Below are 21,736 nucleotides of genomic sequence, written 5' to 3'. Positions count from 1 at the left end.
GAAAAAGAAAACCACCTGTCTGCCTAAAAAAAAAAAAAAAGAAAGAAAGAAAAAGAAAAAGAAAACCACCTGTCTGCCTCTCTCCCAGTTCCTGTGGGGTCCTCAGACAGAGACAGCCTGAGGCTGCTCCCACTGTGTACAATTGGCTCCCCCAGTTAGGCCAGCCTTCTGCATCCACTTCCACTGGCACAATTCCATCCTCTTGTGCCAAGTGGGGTTGGAGGGGCTAGGGGCTGTCTCTTTCTCTCTCTCTGCTCCTGCCATCACTGAGGAGATACCAACTCTACTTCAGTCTCTGCTCAGGGGCAGTACTACTTGCATTGGTCTCAGGAGGAGGAGGTGGGCTGTTCTATTCTGTCTTTGCTGCCTCTGTCGCTGTCTTGCCACAGCTGTACCACTTGGCCCCTGGCTTTACTCACTCACTGCTTCTGTCTCCATTTCAGAGATAACCCAGCACTTCTCTATCTGCTTCAATCTCCTTTTCCACAGAAATGAATGCCACAGCTATTTAAGTCCCACATCTTTGTCCTATTCACTGGTCATAGTGATTCAGGGAACCTCCAAATGACAGAGGGAGAAAAACTGATCTCCCAACCTAAAAGGTACCTGGGACAAGTTCGTGTTCTCTAAAACCAAAGAATGAATTTAAGGAACAAACGGAAGTTATGAGCAGAATATATTTGTTGAGAGAAAGAAAGCTCCTGTCTGAGAGAGGGACAGGAGGGGGGCCTGAGCGGGTTGTCCCCAGGAAACTATCTCTCCCAGGGACTTTTACAGAGGAAAACCATGTGGTGAGGCAAATCTAAGGTGGTGAAGACATGGGAACTCGCTTAGGTGGGCATAAGGTGGGACAAAACTATGGTCAACCAATGAGATTACAAGCACCATCACTCAAATAAAATTGATTAAATCCAGTACCAAATGAGGAAGTGAGTCACATAGCAAGCAGGCATGAATACAGGACAGGGTCTCTTCCTGTTGGAGGTTGGGCTACTGACTCATTTGGGCTCTTTCAAGGTGATTGATACCTATGTAGAATATCAATCGCTGATGCCCATCCCTAGGGAAGTATGTAGCTGTGTTTCCTCTTTTGTCTTGGTCTTGAGGTGTGGCCCATATGGGAATGTCTGTCTCTTCCAAGTTGTAAAGCCACCTTGTCTTCCATCTTGTCTCCTTGACGGCCTGGCCCTGTGTGACCGCCTATAATATGTCTATCTAATTCAGCTGCCTACAACAATAGGGCAGGAAAGTCATGGATCACCTCTGCTGTGATCCATAACCTTGTAATTTGAGTTTCCAGTTAGTTAGTGTGCATGGCAAAAACAAAAAGCTAGCAGCCCGCTGGAGAGAAGCAGTGCTGGCAAAACCTGCTGTCAGGCTGCCTTGTCCTTTGGTAGAGGAAAGCACAGGAAGCCAGGGCCCTCGAATCCCAAATCCATCCCACTTGGCTGTTGGCTGCACTTCTGCGGTCCATCCATTTCTTGGAGACTTCACACTGTGTTGAATCGTGCTCAGCACCCATGCAGCAGAGCCACCAGCAACCCTGGGAGCTGGATCATCCTTTTGTGAAGTCCTCTGTCTGTGCTTTGTTTGAGCTACAAGTCTCTGATTTCAGATTGGTTTGGGCATCAGGATGTATGTACTGCCCTTTCCTCCTTTTACCTTTGTTTTAGTTCATTTTCTCTGAGTACCTCCAATATGGCCCCTCCTTTACTCAGCCATGTTGACTCTCTGTCATTCCCTCCTTTTGCCTTGTTATTTTATCATAGAGATAATACATGATTAGATTGACAAATGATAGATTGATAGATAGATAGATAGATAGATAGATAGATAGACAGACAGATAGATGACAATCTAAAGCATATTGTTTGGTGTTGCCTGTTTGTACTAGCTAAAAAATAAAAACTGTATTTACTGTGAAAAAAAAAAGAAAGAAAAGTTAAAGCAGAAGGTAAAATTATACAAAGCCAGAAATTCCACCAATACATCTAGACAGATGTTTGCTTGTAGTTTTTGGTATCCAAAACTTTTTCCCCACACATCACACAGATGCCTTTCTTGTAGGCACAGCCCTGGCAGTAATGAGAACCCAGCTGGAGCACAGAACTTTTACAAATTCTGCAAGTGGAGAACTTATTCTTTCCATAGGGATCGAATCTTGCCTTCTTTGAAGTCAGTGCTTTATTTTCATTCAGTTTTCTTCCACCACTTTCTGTGGTATTTCTTGCACCATCTTTCCATGTGTCTAGTGTAGTAACAGTACCAAGCTTCTTTTCACATTTTTCACACACCATCCTCACGCCCACTAGTCCCTCAGCCACAGAAGCTCTGGCAGCTTGAAAACATCCATGGGTGAGTTCTTAGTTCCTCCTCTGCAGCTTTGCTTGTCCTGGTCCCCCCTTCCTTCAGCACAGGCCCTCCATCACGCTGCCATGCCACTCCATGGGGACAAAGAGCTGGACCTCCCTTCCCTAGATGGCCCAGCTCTCACCAGGTTAGCTCTCTCACCATGTTCTTTACATTTTCTGAGAGCATGGTTGATTCACTCCATCACAATGCAGTAACTCAGCCTGCGAGTCTGGGGAACCCGCTACATGCAACTCCCTGTGACCGGTAGATTGGTTCCAGACAGTGCAGGAACAATCCTTGTAACTTCCTCTCCTTGATCCTTCCACTCAAAATGACCCTAATTGAGGGTCACACACACAGCCACCTCTGTGGGGCATCTGAAGACAGTATCCCCCAGGCAAGTGACTCATTGGGTAATTCCTAGGTTGAGTAAGATCGGAAAATGATCCTATGGAGGGTAGATAAGAACGTATTTGGGCTTCACAAAGTACCCTTCATTTCTGACCTGTGGCTGCTTCTGCATGAGACCTTTCCAAAGCTTTCCACCCCACCTCGCAGGTATTACTTCCCATGCCAGCGCTGGCTGGCAGTAGAAGAGGATGATGGTCAGCTGTCCCGGGAGCTGCTGCCAGTGGATGAGTCCTATATATTTCCCAGCGATGATGAGGAGGGTGGAGGACATGGTGACAATAACCCTCTTGACAACCTGGCCCTGGAGCAAAAAGGTTTCTAAAACTGGAGCATGTTTCTTCCCCAACCCCAGCATCCATCCCCTCCGCTCTAGACCGCCATCTTCCTTTTTTCCTCCTGAGTTCTGGGTACCTCCTCTGATAGTCGCTATCCTTCATGGCAAGAATGTAGAAGTTAGATTGGGAGTATTATCCCATACTTCTAGAACAAGGCTTGCTACAAGGAAGATGGCTTAGGGTAGATCTACCACAGCCAGTTTTGAGCACCTTTTGTCATTCCCTCCAGACATACTCTAGGCTCCTCAGGCGAGAGTTCCATGATTCTTGTACTCAACTTGCACCTTAGAACTCCTCGGAGCCTGGAGGAGTCAGACCAGGGCTTCTCACTGAGCTTCTGACTCTCTTCCTACCACTCCCTCATTGTTGTACCACCTCCATTGAGTGAGAGCCTCCTCCGTGGGCCAGGGTCAGGGGATATGATCTCTGGAAGCTTCCAGATTAACGGTAACTGCAGAACAACATAAACTACCAGTAAAGCAATTCATGCAAATGGCCAATGTGAACACAAAAACATAATCATTGTGACCACAGGGATCCCAGGTGTGGAAAGAGCAGAGGAGCAACTGGGGAGGTAGCGCCAGAGAAGATGAGCAGAGGAGGCCCTTCCAAGAGATACACCCTGCTCCCTCCCTCCCTCCCTTTGTGTATTTCTGGAGCAATCTACATCTCTCTTTTCCACACTTCCTCCTGGCAGATAAGTCTACCACATTCTCAGTGACCATAAAGACTGGAGACAAGAAGAATGCAGGCACAGATGCCAACGTCTTCATCACACTCTTTGGCACACAAGATGACACCGGTAAGAAAGTGACACAGGGCTTAGGGTCATCCACTTTCCTCCTAGGGGACAGGAACACTAAGAAGAAGTGTCCAAAGACACCCTGATCAAACTTCCATCTGCTGGCAGACCACAGATACTTAACCCATCAGAGAAAGACAGTTTCTTTTGTTTGGAAAGATCCCTTCTCCTCTGTGCCCTTTCTCCTCCTGTTCTGATGGAAGAGGTAGCCCTCCTCCTAATTCCATCCTATAATAGCCTGGGAAAGTATGGCCTCTCCAACCACCAGGAACATTCAGCCCATTGGCCCCTAGGTCCTCCATGAGGAGCTTATCAGGAACTCTTAAGGTTGGTCTTGAGGCTCAGCAGGAACTCATAGAAGGTGGCATTTAGCAATAACATCACATCCACTGATGTCCTATCCAGCCATTCTATCTGAGCATGTGAAGGCCTGAGAGTCAGGCCTTCAAGTAGACAGCATGCATTAGCTCAAAATCATGTGGGTCCAGAGTGCTGTGTCGAGCCTAAATGAAGAATGAACAGGCCTAGCAAGCCCTGGCCTTGGAGCAGGTACATTCTAACACTATGGTGTGCTAGCAGGGAGCATAGCTCTGGAGCTTCGCTGGCTCAGATTTCCATCCCACCACTGATTGTGGGACCTTGGGCAAGCTATTTAGCCTTTCTGAGCATTAGTTTTTTCCACTTGTAAAGTAGATTTAAAAAAAAACTGTTATGTGCCTCATGGAGTTAGGGCTTTAATGGAACTGGACAAGTAAAATACAGTTTTTAGTCAAAGTGGCATTTAATAAACATTGATCACTATTATTTATCGTTTATATACAGTAAGTAGTATATAATGAAATAATTAGATCAAACGTATAAATGACACTGGATTATAATGATTCCTGAACCAGTGTCAGGCAGTCAGATAAGACCAGGCACATTCAAGGTACTATGACTGTAGACCTTGAGCCACAGGTATTGGTAAGCATTAGCAACTGTGTTCATTTGTCTCTAGCTTTCTCTGTGTTGGACACATTCTTTAGCACTCAACAATCATCTTCTTAATTTTTGCTAGCAACTCTGCAGGGAAGGCACAAAAACTATGTCTTTTCGGCAGTCAAAAAAAACCAAGTCTCAGAAATGTTAAGTAACTTGGGCCAGTCCGCACAGAAGACAAGAGGCAGTCAGGTACTAGGCCAAGTTCTATCTGTCTCTCTGCACTATTAATCCAGTCTGTAAGTGTCTGGAGACTCTACATGAGGTGGCACCAACGCTGAACCTGGAGGGGTAAGGAGATCATGCTGGCAGGGGCAGGAGGGAGCGGCTGTGCTTCTGACACTTCAGCAACCACACAGGAGTCCCAGGACAGATTCCATGTGGGAAGTGGCTGGTAGGAGACCCTTGAAACACATCTCCCTTTAGCATCCAGATAAGAATGTCCTGAGAATTCCAACACATCCCGCCCTCCTAGGGGCCCTGATTGGGGAAGGAGGGTAGCTTTGTCATCTGGTCGTTCCCCAAGTGGAGACCTGTGAGGCGCATGAGAGGAGCACACATGCGCACTAAAGCCTCACCACCTTCTGCCAGGTGATCTTGAATATGGCCTCTCCTTAGATAGGAACTGAAAGTAAAAATGCAAACTTGAAAGGGTTATTGTAAAGCTCAATAAAAATCTCTCTCTCTCTCTCTCTGTCTCTCTCTCTCTTTCTCTTTGTCTCTCTCTCTTTCTCTTTCATGCATACACACACAAGCCCAATGTGCAAAGGTGCTCAGTGGATGATAACTGTGTAGTCTAAATATGATTTGATATGATTTGAAAAAGGGTATAAGTTAGAAAGGTCTCAGCCAGTCAGTCATGTTGGGATCATCTGGTTGACAGGAATAACCCTCATGAAGTCCTCCAAGACAAACAGTGACAAGTTTGAGAGGGACAGCATTGAAATCTTCACAGTGGAGACGCTGGAGCTGGGGGATCTGTGGAAAGTCAGGATCGGCCATGACAACTCAGGTCTGCTTCCCTCCCCTCTTCTCCTGGCTACAGCCATAAGGACCATGGACAGGTCTCTGGGCCTCTGGGAAAGAAGCTTGGGATTGGATGCCATAGGCCTTCCTTAACAATCTAGTTTCTCCAACCTTCTTGCCTGGCTGCACAGGGACATTCTGGTCTACTTGATCTGAACACTGGTGATTTTTAAAGCTGTTACACATCCTTTAACCTCTGTAATTTTAATGTGCAGCCGGATTTGAAATCCTTGATCTGACTCAGTAGCTCTAACTTCACTGTATACCAGAATCATCTGGAGATGGGTGAGATATTAAAAGATAGACTTCTGAGCCCCACCCTGAGACTTCGATGCAGTAAGTCTGGATGGTGCCTGAGAGTATGTGTGTCTCCCAAGTCCCTGGGTCACACAGAGGCCACCGACCTAGGGATCCCACTTTGAGAACCACTGGTCTAGCCAGCCCACCATGGAACCCATTGGAACTAAAGCCAGACAGAAGATGGGCCCGTATCTGTCCTTGCTGAGTAAAGTAGGATTCCTTTCCTTGGTCCTAAAATCATCTCTTCTAAGCCTGAGAAATATACCTTTGTCTTAGAATCCAAGACTGTCAGGACTGTAGGGGGTTTTATGCCTGGCTTCCATTTTTTCCTTTCAACTTAAGCACCACTTTTGCAGGGTCGATTCTCCCTCTCCCATTCATTTACCCCTTCATCCACTATAAGCAGCTATGGAGCTGGGCATGTCATCTCTGCCTTTGAGTGAAACAATAGTCTTAATGGATACTGGTGGTCTTTGGTGTCATGTTTGGAGTCTGCACTCCAAACAGCATCCTCAGTGCCCTCACATCCCCTCCTTCATTCCCTTGCTGTGTTCCCTCATTGTCACTGACTTCACTGGCAGAGCCTAAACTACAAACCAGCGTCAACTGTGTACACATTTCAACCAGAATCCCCTTAATAATCCTGTCAGCAAAAGGGTGACATATGAGTGGTGGACCTCTTCATGTCCACCATCAAGTAGGAAAGGGAGTGTGCAGCCCTAGAATTCCCCCACAGGAAACCATCTCTGCACAGATCTTTGATGTGCTCTGTGTCTCCTTTCTCTATCCAGGGAAGGCCCCAGGCTGGTTCGTGGACTGGGTGGAGGTGGATGCCCCATCTCTTGGAAAGTGCATGACGTTTCCCTGTGGCCGATGGCTGGCCAAGAATGAAGATGACGGGGCCATCATCAGGGACCTGTTCCACGCAGAGCTTCAGACAAGGCGGTACACACCATGTAGGAATCTCACCTGACAAGCCTTGTCCTCCTCCAGAATTGTATCACATGCCACCCCAGGTCCACCCCAGTTCCATTCTTACCCAGAGTTGATTCTAGGAAGGGCTCACTTTAGAGATTTGGTTCTCTTGTTCCTTAACTAAATTTCCTAAGCTTAGGGTGGCAGGTTAGGAAGGGAATGGGAAGTAGTGGGCATAGCAAACTCTACTCCAAACTATCTAGTGACTGTCTAGACAACCTTCCCTCTCTAGTGTTCAGCTTCCTCATTTGCACAAGAGAGATGGTAATGCAGTGTGTGAGGCAATATCAAAAAAGCATGATCCAGAGGGCATGATGTTGCACACTTGTAATCCCAGCACTCTGGGAGGTCAAAGCAGAAAGATTCAAGTTCAAACCCAACCCGGACAACTTAGTAAGACCCTGTCTGAAAACAAAATTTAAAAGGGCTGAGGATGTAGGTAAAAATGAAAGCCCTGGATTCGGTTTCTGCTATAGGATAAAAAGAAAAACAGCCCCAGGTCTAACTGAGGACTCATGATTGGCCTCCTTTACCCATGTTTAGTCCAGGCATTAACATGTCAAAGAAATCTCACTCAGATTGCTGATGGGTGAGTGGAAAACTCAAAAAGAAGGTAGCTGTGGTTGTCTTTAATGGATAAAGGAGATGAGGAAAGTGAATAATTTGGGTACATGTGGTCCCTTGCCCTTCACTGTTGTCATTTGAGTATATATATTAAATATTTATACATATGTAAATGCATTTTAGAAAATAAGAACCAAAAATCAACCAAAGGGAAAAATTCTGTCTGTAGCCAGTGAAACCTGGCCCAGCACGTATAACTTCTTCTACCTAAATTATGAACAATATTAAAAGATTTCCCCTTAATAACTCATATTCCAACAGCATAAATCAGTGATGGATTTTTCCCCCTAAAGCAATTAAAGTGGGCATGAACAGATCATCATAATATTTTTACCGTCCAAAGTCTGAAATAAAGTGGCAGTCCCCTAGTGAGGTCACTGGCCTAGCACGTATGAAGCACACCTGATCCCACCTCCTGCCCCCAGGAGCCCCCTGAAGCTTGGTGTAGACTCTGGATGAACAAGCACACCCCAGGCTGGTGGCCGGGTTGGGTGGCTCACTGGGAGGCAGAAACAAGTACCTGTCTGCCCTCACGTCCCACAGCAGGTCCTACTCTGTACCTCACCAAAGGTTTCAGTTTGTCTGGCTGACTATGCACCTACAGTCCCCCCTCAGTATCCCTGGGGATGGTTTCAGGACCCCACAGATACAGTGTCTGCAGGTGCTCAAGTTACCCCCATGAAACAGCATAACGAAACCTACATACATCTTCGCATATACTTTAACTCATCTCTAGGCGACTCATAAACCTATGCACAGGCTGTGCAAATAGCTATTATATCGTTTTGGAAGTGATAATAGAAAGTCTGTACATGATTAATCAGACATAATTTTTTGAGTATTTTTGGCACATGGTTGGTTGAATCCCTGAAGAAAGGGGGTTAATTGTGTTCAGTTCTAGCCTGATATTGAAGTTAAGTTTTTGGCCTTTGTCTTAGATTCTCATTTGTCAAGAACAAAATGATGGAGGGAGGGAGGAAAGGAAGGAAGGGAGGAAGCAAAGAAGGAAGGAAAAGAGAGGGGGAAGGGAGGGAGGAATGGAGGGAGGGAAGAAATTGTTCAGGGAAGACTTGACTTTCAGCCAGAAGATCTGATATGCAGCCTAAACATGTAGCTCTCTCAAGGGAGCAGAGAGGAGAGAGGTGGGAGCAGAGAGACTCTGCTGCCCAGAACCTAATTGTGGAGAAAGTCTGAAGGTTCAAAGCCAGAGAGTTGTGAGAAACCAAGGTGTTTTGGTCCCAAGAATGGCAGGAAACAGTGCCAAGCTGGTCCAACCAGGGGACCAAGAAGCATATGGGGCCCAGATACAGTCCAGGCTGTCCCATAGCATGGAACCAGGAAGAACAGACCAGAAGGAGCTGCCCATTGACTGAGCCCTGGAGAGCCCAGTGTATCCCGAAGCAGCAACTAGTATGGTCCTGAATGAGATGGGGCACTGCAGAGAGCTTGCAGATGTGCCATGTCAGAGCCAGTAAGGATCTTCAACTTGCACATACAGTCCAAAGGACTATAGCAGGAGATACTTCAGAGCAGCTGGCTGAGGGGAGGAAAAAGCCCAACAGGGGAAAGGACCCCTCAGCCACCCAGAGCAGCTACTCAGCTTTAAAAAGTTAAGTTTCTTTCTGAGGGTCTCTGATACAGGTGTTGATAGGAATCCTGCAGTTAAGCAAACTGGAGCCATGATTTAGTTAAACTTCCTTGCCTTACAGGTGAGAAATGGAGCTCCAAGGGCACACAGATGCTATGGCAAGGGCAGAGCTAGAAACCAGGAGCCAACTCTGAGCCCAGGGCTGGACCAATGAGGGAGGGTGTGCCCAACCAGAGAGGCCCAAGGCTTCTGTTGCCCTTAATCTCAAGAAAGCTCCAACCCTACTGGCAACTTGTCCCCGTTCCCCTGCAACACCCCGCCTGGCCTCGCAGCCTCAGGCCAGGGAGAAACCAGCAGACTTTAGAGGGTAAAAGGCATGTGCCAGAGACAGGGCCTCTGGTCCTGCCTGAGGGCCTGGCAGGGCTGGCACTTCGGTTTCAGGCTCATAAGTAATTTACCCAGTTAGTGATGACAGTCGAGTTGGAGGGCCCTTTCAGGCCACCGTGGGACTACAGTCACCTCCCTGCCCTTGGCTTGTGGGTCTGACATGCTCTGAGATCAGACACATCTGGATTCAAGTTCATACTCCATTGAATGATCCTGGGCAAGTTACTTTGCTCTGTGCCTTCTCGCATAATGAGACGGGCCTAAGAATGCCCATTTCATGGATGAAAAAAGAACACTAGATTTAGAATCTGGCACACAGTAAATGCTCAGTAAGTAAGTGACAGCTGTACCTATTACAGCGCTCCAGCCACTTACTCCTGGTGACAGACACAAAGCAAGTTCCTCATCTGGAGAAGGGTGGTGTCACTGGAGAGAAAGTAGCTCCTCAGGTGACTGCTGTCAAGGGCCACCATCGCGGGCTAAGGCAGACTTCCCCTTGAGCTACTTCTCTGAAGCTTCCTGGCCTCTGTCTCTGCCACCCGCTTCCTGCCAGAACAAGCATACACATTCGTATATGTAGGCTGCACCCAAAACATTCACCAGCACCATAAGTGGGGTTCGCTGACCTTTGCATTCAATTCTGTGAAACTCCGCCTGTATTTTAGGACATCAGTGACAACTCACTGAGCTTATCTCATGGCCTGCTAATGAATCTCAGTTGGTAGTTGGCAATACGTTGTTTTAGACAACTGGTTTCCAACTTCAGCATAAAGTGTGAGTGCCCCCCAACCCCTTGGGCAGACTGAGGAGTAGTTTGCAACCGTGTAGTTCCTCATGAGTTCCTGAAGGGAAGGGACCTGATGGGCCCTCTGTGAGCTGGTGCTAACAGCACTGATGAGTCCACTCTCTTAAGGACAGTCTTGGGAAGGGGCACTGAATAAACTCTGCTGCATCTTTCACCTCCTCCAGTCCCCCCCTACCAGAAGGAAACTCTTTAAGAATGAGGGGGTCCGAGTGAGGGGCCAGACAGGGCATGGATGGGCTGGGGAGAGCAAACCAAGGCTGCAGCAAGTGGGGCACTGGGGACAGGATGCAGAGGAGAAAGGATTCTACCACTGCTGAGCCTACTGGTGTGCTTCCCCCAAAGCCCAGTGCTTCCAGCTAACCTATGTACAGCTGGGCACCATGTTGATGCAATTTTCAGACAATGCAGTCCAAGGCCCATAGGTAATCTGCCTGGGTAGCGATGATAAGCCACACAGGGCCAGGTCATGTTCGAGTTTGTCAGACTTCGTGGCCTGTGCCTTCAGCCAGGCTACTGCCCCAGCCCTGTGCTATGTCGGCTTGGGAACTCTTGTCTGAAGGATTAGGGGCTTTCTGTGGGCCCTGGGTATCAGAGGACCCCACCGGAGGTTGACTAGGAAGGCCCAAGCCCACAGGCAGCAGCTGACCAGGGGGTAGGTCTGGGCCGCTGTGCTGGGAAGGACCTCGACCTCCCCTGCATCTGTCTTCTGTTTTCTCACCCTCCGACCTCGACTTCCGGCCACCCTGCTCAGTTGTCCCTTACGAGATCACCCTCTACACAAGTGACGTCTTTGCTGCCGGAACAGACTCCAACATCTTCATCGTCATCTATGGCTGCGACGCCGTGTGCACTCGGGAGAAGTTCCTGTGCACCAACAAGAGGGAGCAGAAGCTGTTCTTCGAGAGAAAGTCTGCCTCCCGCTTCATCGTGGAGGTAGCTGGCCCCGCAGGCCTCCCTGGAGGGATGGTGGGAGAGACAGGCGAGCAGCCCTGCCTTGAGGGCTGGGCCAGGCTTTGCCCCTTCATCCTTGAGCCCGGGGCCACAATTAGTAGGAGGTGGGCAACTCCTTCATCCTCCTCAATACCGACACCTAACCAGGAGGATGGTAAAGCTTGCCTGTCTCTTCACAGATGGTGTCAAGGTTAAAGGCAATGACAAGGGGGCCTTGGGCCAGCAAAAGACACAGTGTCTCTGGGGCTGCTCCACCACCAGACATGCCCATAGCTGGAGTGGGCCAGCAGTCAGTATAGAAGGATGTCCTGTATATACAAGTCTGGGCAATGGAGAGATGAAAGTCAGTTTTTTTTGTGTGTCACAGTGATTAAAGAGCTGGGAAAGTAAACTTAGAAGGAAGGCTCATGTTTTGGAGGCTGCAGCTGGTGAGCAGGCTGTGTTGTTGATGGGTCTGTGGTAGAACAGCGTGGTGGAGGAAAGCTGCTCCCTCATGGCAGCCAGGAAGGGAAGGGAGGGAAGGGGAAGGGGGGAGAGGGAGGGAGAAGGAGAAGCAGAGGGAGGGGAGGGAGAAGAGGGGGAGGGAGGGGAGGGAAGGGAGAGGGAGAGGGAGAAGAGAGGAAGAAGCAGAGGGAGGGGAGGGAGAAGGAGAGGAGCCAGAGGAAGAGGGAGGGAGGGAGAGGAAGAGGGAAGGGAAGAAGGGGAGGTGGAAAGGGAGAGGGAGGGAAGAAGACAGAGGAAGAGGGAGAAGCAGAGGAAGAGAAGAAGGGAGGGGAAGGGGAGAGGAAGAGGAAGGGGAGGGAAGAGAGGGAGAAGCAGAGGGAGGGGAGTGTGAAGCAGAGAGGGGAGGAAAGGGAGATGAAGAGGGAGAGGGAAGGGTGGGGAGGAGAGAGGAAGCAGGAGAAGCAGAGGGACAGAAGAAGGAGGGAGGGAGAGGGGTGGCAAAGGGAAGAGGGAGAAGTGAGAGGGGAGAGGGAGAGAGAGGAGGGGAAAAAGGGGAGAGGGAGAGGGAGACTGAGACAGAGACTGAGACAGAGGGGGAGAAGGAGAGAGAGAGGGGAGGGAGGGGAGAGGGTGAGGGAAAAGAGAGAGAGAGGGGGCCAAGGAGAGGGAAAGCTGAGCCAGAGAAAAGAGGGAGGGCCTAGCTGTAGTCCTCCGGACCACACTCAGTCATTTGAACTAGATGCCATCTCCTATTCCCATTACCTCCAAGTGATGCCATCAAGCTATGGTTTCATCAATGGGTTAATTGACTAGACCAATAACTTCCAGAAAGCCCTCCCGCAGCCCTATCTTCAACACAGTGAGCCTTTCTGGAGGACATATTGGATGCCAGCCATACAAGGGGCTTTATTGTTTTATGTTTTGCTGTGAGAATAAGTCCCAGTACATTGAAATCACATATCCTCCATTCAATGCATGTGGCGCCTGTATGGTCCCTGCTGTGCACTAAGGTGCAGAGGAGACACGAGAGGACACGTCTCAGGGACTGCCTGGAAAGGGACTTGCAGTGTCCTTGGAGATCCTAGACTCCCCCACAGAGTTAGTGAGAGTTTGGTCACCATCACCATTGACCCTATGGGTCAGAAGACCCTAGCCTAAGGTGTTTATCTATATCAGAGTGAATGACTCTGCGGTAACCATCTGTGCAACGAGAGTACACTAAGACCCAGCTGAGTTTAGTGGCCTAAAACCATGTGACCAGGGCATGCAGAAGCAGGATCTAAACCCATGGGGACTGCCACAAGAATATGGGCTCTTGTGGACTGAGATTATTGTAGGTGTGTGGGGAGAGGAAAGGCTCCCTGGGCTGGCAGCGTTGAGCTCAGCATGAAAATGGGCATAAACAAAACAAAGAGGAAAGGCATTTTGGGTGGAGGGAACAGCACATCTTATAGCCAAGAGGTGGAAATAAGTTCAGCATGCAGCTTGAGGTTTGGCACGAGGAGCATGATGTGACTTGGGGTGAGGACAGGGATAAAGGGGGCCTGAGAGAAGAGCCAGGAGCCTCAGGAGCCGGCACCTGCAGAGATTTCCCCTTATTTGCTGGCAGGAAACAAAGTCCAGCACTTGTCTTCATCCTTGGCCAGTCACTGTCCCCTGGCCCCTGCCCCTTTCCCACCTTCTGTGAGGGCAGTCAACACTTTGGGAAAGTGTTTGGCCTTCGTTGTGTCTTTTATCATGGAGAATTTGAGGCTGATTCACTTGATGAAACTGGCATCTCCCAGCCAAGATGTCCTTGCCTGAGTCACAGAGCCTGACATGGTCAGTGGCTGAGGCTGCGGTTACACCTTGGCAGAACCTCAGGGAACTTTTATTAATGAAGTCCATACTCACTGATGGCTCTAATTTGCTAGTAGTTTGTTGCCACTTTTCCAATCTATTTGGACTGCAGGGAAACAAAGGAAAGGCTTGGTCTCCAGGCCTCTGTCTCTGCTCCTGTCTAAGTCTTCTTCACTTCTCTCTTCTGACAAAAGTGGAAAGGATTTTTTTTTTCAAGTGGGAGCCAAGGCTCTAAGTTGAATCCATGACCCTGAACTCTGACTCTAGATCAGCTACTAACCCGTGAGCAAGTCACAGCCCCTCTCTGTGCCCCACCCAAGGCAGGGGTTGACTTGGAAAAAAAGAGCCAAGGCTCTTTCAGCCCTTCCCATGTACCCACCTTGTTCTAAGCACTTGATGTTAATCAATTTAGGACATTGCCAAGAGGTTGTCCATGGAATCCTCCCACTTTACAGATGGGCACATAGTGTAGGAAGGTTAGAAATTTGTTCAGGGTGATCAAGCACTAGAACTGGGTTCTACACTCTCAATAGTCAACTGCAGAGCCTTCCCTGCTTAATGTTTTCTCCTCCCTAGAAAATGTTAGGTGCTTTTTGATGTTCCTGTCCTCTGAGCCAATCTCCAATTGCTACCAACCATGATCAAAGGGTTGAAACTGAGACAATAACCCTAGTGAGCGCAACTGGGGCACTGGAGAATTAAGATCATGAGTATGACGGAAGCCACAGGTCCACACACCTCAAAACTCAAAATGATGGGACAGGGTGTGAGGAAAAGAGGCCTGTGGGCAGAAGGAGAAGTGGATGACTGTGCACTTCCTGGTTCTACCAGGCAGCTGGATCTTCTGGGGGGCTCCTGTGGATGGATGTCTCTACCTGTCTACGGCACCTGTGCTTCTCAGATAAGGAAGAACAAAGCCTGTTTAAGTGGTCCATGGCGCTGAACATCAGCCTGAAGACACTGCTCTTTGTTGGTGATCTGGAGTCCTCAGGGACTCACAAGCCCTCTTGAGGCCCTGTAGCCATGGAGTCCCACTACTCTGAAGGGAGTAGGTGGTGGTGGTAGACACTGTAGCCTTCTTGTCAGTCTACAGTTTGTAGCAGAGTGGCACTGTGTGGGGTGCTTAGAACTAAACAGAGAGTAGGTAGCAAAAAGAATCATGTTTATGATCTTAGACCTAGACAGGACCTCAACGAGGTGTCCAATACATGGCCCTGAGTAATACACCAATCTCAGCATTTTACAGATGAATAGGTTGAGTCCTAGTGGTTGCTCTAAAATCATACAGCATCAGGGCTAGAAAAGGAAGAGAGAGGGTAGGGCATGGGAGACAGACTTCTTCCCAGCATTGCTGATAGAGGGAGGCAGGGCCAGACAGAAAGGAAGCCAGAGGCTGGGGGCTGCTCCTGTTCATTCAGGCTGCTTGTGTCAATACTATGAAGACTTTGCGTTTGGTGAATGACTCAATTAATCACTCAGACACTATTCTTTCTAGCAAACTCCCCATTCATACCAGAGCTGATGATGCCACTTCTTTGTGACATCTGAGATCTTGACACAGCAGGCTGTGTGACCAGATACTCAAGTCCTACCCCCAACTGTCATACTGACCTTGTGATATGAATTCTGGTAACGAGCCTGGGCCAGGGCATCCTGGTATTATCGTGTCTCTTTGCCCTTCTCTTCCCTTTGCCCTATTTGCTCGTCTATTTCTTATCCTGTTATTGAGCCAGATCTTCTTACAGATGAATCTGGGTGTGGGTCGTAAAGCATCATTTCCAAGGAAAAAGTGACATATGAGAACCTAGAGATTCCCAAGAGACTCCTGGGGGTACTTAAGTTGAGGCTGGTGGGGTTTTAGGAGGCAGCTTGGCACAGAGGGCCTCCGGCGTGTGCCAGGTTAGCAGATAGCCTTGTCTAATGTCGGACCACCTCACTGCCTCTTTAGAGAGCCAGCAAAGGTCAGGGACTCCACCTATCCTGGATAAGCCCCTTAACCTGTCCCTGTTGGCTCAAGGCAGCGGAGGAAAGATCAGACACTCGGTGCCTCAGCTCAGGGGCTCACCATAACACACACCTCAACTTTTCCACATGTCATCGTGGGCAAGGGTCACCAACATATTACAAGGGGGACACATCTTGCTGACGTTATCATTGTCACCTTGAAGATTATGCCTTGACCTTTTTCTTTTCTTTTCTTTTTGGATACCAGAGACTGAACTCAGGACCTTGTGCTTACCAGGAAGGCACTTATGTCGCTGGGCTATCTCCCCAGCTCTTCCACCTTGCAGATTAGAAAGCATTCATTCTTTCAATCTTTCAGCCCATATTTTCTGAGTACGTATGTCACAGACTTCATTCTAAGCTTTGGAGACCAACAGTGTCTGCCCTTGAGGCTGTCCTTAGTGGAGGAGGAAGTGGGCATGATACAGTGGTGGAGGAGACTGTAGGTTTCTTACGAATAAATATAAATTTAGCACTGTGGGATGTGCTCAGAGGGGGAGTGACACCACAGTGCAAGAACCTTCAGGAAAAAACCTAACTCCTGGAGAAGGATAAAGGGTTTCTTAAGGACATGAGAAGACATGATCCATGATCTGTGACCTCAGTTATGTGGCTAAGAAGGCACTTGATTGGTAAAAAGAGGAAAAGGGAGGGCTCAGCAGAATATGAGCAAAGGTGTAGCAAGAGAATGTCAAGTTGGAGGGACTAGAATCGTTTTTTATGCATTTGGTACAAGGTCTCACTACACAGCTCAGACTCATAGTGATCCTACTGTTTTCAACCTCCCCAGCACTGGAATTACAGGCATGCATCACCATGCCTAGGCTCAGTGCGTTCAGGGGTGGGTCCAGCGCAACATGTGGTGCTGGGGATTGAACCCTGGTCCCTGTGCTTACCTAAGTAGGTGCTTAGTCCACATAGCTATTCTCACCAGTTTTAAAATTTGTAAAAGCCATAAAAGGAATGGTAGAAATTAAAGGCCTTTTAGAGAGTTCTGAGGCCTTGAATAATGTAAGCCTGGCAACAGAGGAGCAAGGGCAAAACCAGACCTTCTCTTCTGGTATCAAGTTCAGTTCCCGAATGACAAGAGCAAGTGCTGGAGGATGGGGCTGGGCTCCACCCTGAAGAGGAGACCACCTCCCAGGAAGTGCATGGAACTAAATCCTTGCATCAAGTCTGACTAAAAAAGGGGAGCAGGAAAGTGGCGTATGAATGTGGAATGTGTAGAGTAGAGGAAATGGCCCAATGCCGCTGCTGTAGTGCAACAGTATTCAGAGAAAGTGACCCATGGGGCTCAAGGGGACTGAGGGAGATGCCCTGGGGGCAGACAGTTACTGAGGCCTCTCTGCTAACATCTGGTATCTTTTCTCCTTTCCAAAGTTAGAAGACGTGGGAGAAATCATTGAAAAAATTCGGATTGGCCATGATAACACAGGCATAAATCCTGGGTGGCACTGCTCCCATGTGGACATCCGCAGGCTCCTCCCAGACAAAGATGTGAGTTTCTGTCCCATCTGTCCTGCTGTTTTTTGCTATCTTCCAGGCAGATTCCTTGCTGGCTGCTTCAATATTAGTAAGTAGAGATCAAATCTCCTGAGCACAATTCACCCAGCTCACTCAAGTAGAGGTATTAGCTCAGGTCCTAAGTGGAACCTTCTAGAACCTGGTTTACCAGTCGAGGAGGACATGCTGGGTTCCCGTGTCTCTGCTCCCCACCCCCAAGCTCATACTAATAGTGAGTGGCCAGCTATCCTTACTGCTTTGCCAGGCCTACTAACAGGAGAAAATCTACCCTGAACAACTTAGAAAACATTTCAAACCACGAAATTCTAAATCTTGAAAAACCTCAGTCCCAACAATGGCTATGCATGAACTTAGGAGCAATTTAAAAGCATAGAGCCCCACCCACTCACCCACTGGTTACGAGTCCCTAACTGGGTCTCAGATATCTATATTTAAGAGAACTTGGGTAGCCCAGCCTTCAAAAGCCAGTGCCTGGTATAGTTATGATAGCCTTTAAATAAAATCAGATCTGCTAAAATTGGAGCAGATACTCCCCCTTACAGTCTTTTTCACTATCTGTGGAAGTCCGTGACCCTAAACTTGGTCTTGAGGGGTATTAGCATACTGATGACACACTACAGTTGACAGTTTCCATATCAAGAGTTAATGGCAGGGCCAAGGAGATGGCTCAGTAGAATAAGTGCTTCCCTGATGAGTGCAAGGGTCTGAGTTCAATCCCCCGGTTCCGCAAAAAAAAAAAAAAAAAAAAAAAGAGTTAATGTTCCAGGGGCTGGGGAGATAGCTCCATGGCATAAGAACCTGCCTGGCAAGCACAGGGTCCTGAGTTCCAACCATGGTACCAAAAAAGAGTAAATGTTCCTCTCCCCTACACCCCAGGGAGCAGAGACCTTGACTTTCCCATGTGATCGATGGCTTGCCTCCTCTGAGGATGACAAGAAGACCATTCGTGAACTAGTCCCTTACGACATCTTTACTGAGAAATACATGAAAGATGGGTCCTTACGGCAAGTCTACAAAGAAGTGGAGGAGCCTCTAGACAGTAAGTGTAGGAGGTCACTGTCATAAGCAGTTCCAGGAACATGGTCCTCTGTGTGGGACATCTGCCCCATGCCAGTCTGAGCTTTCTTACTCAAGGGGGGAATCTATGGACATCTCTGTCCTATAGAGAGAGCAAAAGGATCACAGAGCTTACACAGTTGCCCAAGATCACGCAGCTAGTACACAGCAGAGCTAGTCTGTAGAGTCTGCCCGCTTTATTCCAAAGGCTGTGCAGACCTTTCTTAGTCTGCTATTGTGGTAATGTGTTGCAAATAGGGGCTGTCTTGTGTCTGAATTACCCTATTCCTGGTTTTCTCTCTGCTCTGCTTATTTGGCTTGGTGTGTGACTTGGTCCTCTCTGCTCTTATTGGATCTAACTAAGTGTGAATTTAACATCCTGTTGCTAGACTGTAGCTCAGTGTTAAATCTCTGTGCTCCCTCTCCAGCACCACAAAGAAACAAAGGAAAGGGAGCAAGAGAGGAGAAGGGATGGAGGGAGGGAGGGAGGGAGCAAAAGATATGGGGGAGAGAGAGACAGAGAGAGAGAGAGGTCTCCTGAGTTGACATGTAATTAGAGCCAAGGCATATTTGGGTGCAGCTACAGAGTGTCCAGGTCATGGGCTTGTTTGCTGCATGAGCCAGGCACCTTTGTCTCTTGTCCCTTCTTCATGAATGTGATTTTTTCTGAGGGCTTTGCACTGATCTGGCCACTCACTTCTGCTGCACCTCCTTTGTTTTTGGTGACACCATCGCATTTTGATACTCTTTCTACCTCCCTGAATAGCCCATTAAGAGCTAATTTCTTTTCTTGGACTGGGGTTGTTCTTTACAGCTCATTCCACAGTCTTCTTTCTCTATTATAGTGTGTGTGTGTGTGTGTGTGTGTGTGTGTGTGTGTGCATGCGTGTGTGTTCATGTATGTATGTATGTGTGCATGTACACATGTGTGTATGCATGTGCGTGTGTGTGCACCTTCTTCCTGTAGCACATGGACAGAGTCACACCTCTGTTTCGACTACTGATGATATCCTCCGTGTCAATCCCTATATTATTCACCTACCATTCAACTCTGTGAACTTTAGTCATCCAAAAATCAACTCACTTGCAAAAACTAGAATTTCTATCACTGATAATATATTTTTAAAAACTCCTTTAGGTCTTTCTAGCACATTGTCTAAATAGACCCGAGGAGCTTCAAAAGTTTGGAAATCTAGCTTGAATTTGTGGTGGCACCTTCTTGGAAAAACTGAATCAGACCCAAGATTCCAGTGAAGCCCAAGATTCCCCTGTGGAATCCTGCCTGCTAACCTGATGAGACAGCTAAGAGACAAAAGGCAAACAGTGTTTCTTTTTCTTTTTTTTAGCACTGGAAGTAAAGTAGCCATAGTTCCTGCCCTGCTTTAATCTGAGCTGCCGCTCATTTAGCAAGAGCAGCACATGTGCCCTGGCACTGAGTGGGCCTCTCTTTACCTTTTCCCATCTCCACATTTTCTGTGCTGTTAAACAAGATGGCTGACTCTGTTCTCTACCTGGACCCCAGAAGAGGCCCTGGAAAGCTGTCCCAGAGGGGCCTTTGGGCTGCTCTGTATGAACCACACGCCACGCAACCTACTCAGCCTGGTGATGTTTCTAAGGAAACATCCTTCCACAGAGGCACTGTGTTGCCTGGGTGGGACTGGGAGGGGGGAGGATCCAGAAATAGCTGGATCCTGCACAGCCACATTGCTCAGCACCCAGAGGCTGAATCAGTCTTTCTGATCCCCAAAGGGCTGGTGAAAGCAGCGGGGGAGTAGGCAGGCAGTTTAGTCACAGCCCCTGGGGACAATGCATCCCACTTTGGGACACAGACTCCTAGGAAGGTATGTCACAGACCCACCCACCTGTGATGATTCTACATGGGGAGTAGGCCTGAAGACAGCCAGGAAGGGGAGAGGGAGTGAGGAAGGAGGACAGCCGACTGTTGTGTCTGAGCTGTGACAGTATTCCTAATGTTACCTCACGTTGGTGTGAGCCTGGCAGACTTGGGTAATGTTGGCTCTTTGAAGCAACAAAGAGGTTTCATTTGTTAATGCAGCACATGAGCTACTGGGGCAGGAGTGGAGGCAGATGGGGTCCTGCCCCCTGTTGGGAGGCACAGCTATGCACCAAAGGGCTTTGGGAAGCAGGCTGTACAGATAGGGAGGTGGGTTGGGAGCTTTGGAAAGGGAGTGTGGGTGCAGAAGGGGTAGAGCTCTGTTTGGACATAGGAATTTGTGGGGCTGAGGGCTAGTCAAGGTGGAAATGACCACGAGCCGATGGAAGTACAGTTCTGAAACTCAGGAGGCGCCTGGGTGGGAGACCCAGACTCAGAAACTCAAGGAAGACAATGCCAGGCTGTGCAAAACAAGAGCCCAGAGATGCCACATAATGGTACCCTGGGGGTACAGAAGATGAAGAACCCATGAAGCAATCCAAGAAGGAATGCCACAGCATGAGTGTGTCCATACAGTGGGTACCCGTGAGCAGGCTGAAGCACTTGCTTTCTAAAACCAAAATAGGGGTGGCTGGTAGCCCACTTGCAAGGGCTGGTGAGGAAACCCAGCCCTGCCCCTGTAGGGAGACAAGCTCCTTTCCCTCGGCTCTACACATCCTGAGCTCACAAGACTGGCCTGGCCCTTAGTCCATGTCTATGTTCCTCCCTGTGCTCTCCTGCCACACACAGTGCCACTGTGGCTGCCAACACTCAGTTATCACTTTTCTGGGTGGTAAAAAACATCACTGCAAGGACCTGAACTTTTTCAGAGGACCCTCTTTTCTGATGCTAAGGCCTTCTCCAAGCTTTAAGTCACCCACTGAGGCTTGGCAACTTCTCCCTCTGGGACTCTGTGCAGGTGAGGACCCCGGCCTCCTAGGATGAACGAATCAATCTTCCTCCCCATCTGACCACCTCTACTCCCCTTCAGCTTCCATCCCTCTCCCTTGGCATTAAATCTTGAGCTAAATCTCCTGCTCCTCCTTGACCTGAAACCCCAAATCTTGTAAGATAGAGTGGAAACAAAGCACTATGGGCATTCATAAAAGTGTATGGGCTGGAGGTTGGGGAAGGAGCTGGTCTATTCTTGTTTAATAACTCCACAGCAGCAAAACAAAAGCTAGGCACTGCATGTTCCTATTTTCCTTAAGAACTCTTTGTAAGTATCACCTTGATGTGTACCATGCCTTCCCAGGAGCCATGGGACAAAGGAGAGGGTGGCTATCTCTGGCTTTGGGGAGAGGAGTTTGGCTGGGGCACTAGCCACAGGAAGGGACCGTGGTCAGCTGAACCATTACTGAAATTAAAAAGGCTGGGAGGTGGCTCAGTGGAATAAGCGCTT

At 48.5% G+C, this 21,736-nt stretch overlaps 1 protein-coding gene and 1 pseudogene across 2 annotated transcripts in view; one reads left to right on the top strand and one right to left on the bottom strand.

Annotated features, from left to right (window-relative positions):
* The window catches only part of Loxhd1 (lipoxygenase homology domains 1), a 175,933-nt gene that overhangs the window by 112,187 nt on the left and 42,010 nt on the right, over positions 1-21,736 (top strand). For both annotated transcript variants that reach the window (XM_004623623.1, XM_004623622.1), the window contains 7 exons: positions 2,911-3,077; positions 3,796-3,900; positions 5,762-5,890; positions 6,996-7,160; positions 11,335-11,516; positions 17,202-17,318; positions 18,222-18,384. In XM_004623623.1, coding sequence (XP_004623680.1) covers positions 2,911-3,077; positions 3,796-3,900; positions 5,762-5,890; positions 6,996-7,160; positions 11,335-11,516; positions 17,202-17,318; positions 18,222-18,384 — 1,028 coding nt within the window. The remainder of the gene's footprint in view (positions 1-2,910; positions 3,078-3,795; positions 3,901-5,761; positions 5,891-6,995; positions 7,161-11,334; positions 11,517-17,201; positions 17,319-18,221; positions 18,385-21,736) is intronic.
* On the bottom strand, positions 1,992-2,297 carry LOC101564232 (annotated as a pseudogene).

The sequence above is a fragment of the Octodon degus genome, unplaced genomic scaffold, assembly GCF_000260255.1.
Source record: "Octodon degus isolate 3935 unplaced genomic scaffold, OctDeg1.0 scaffold00003, whole genome shotgun sequence".
NCBI classification, from domain to species: Eukaryota; Metazoa; Chordata; class Mammalia; order Rodentia; family Octodontidae; genus Octodon; species Octodon degus.
Note: the sequence above shows the minus strand (reverse complement) of the source record. Positions and strands in the feature narration are given on the sequence as shown.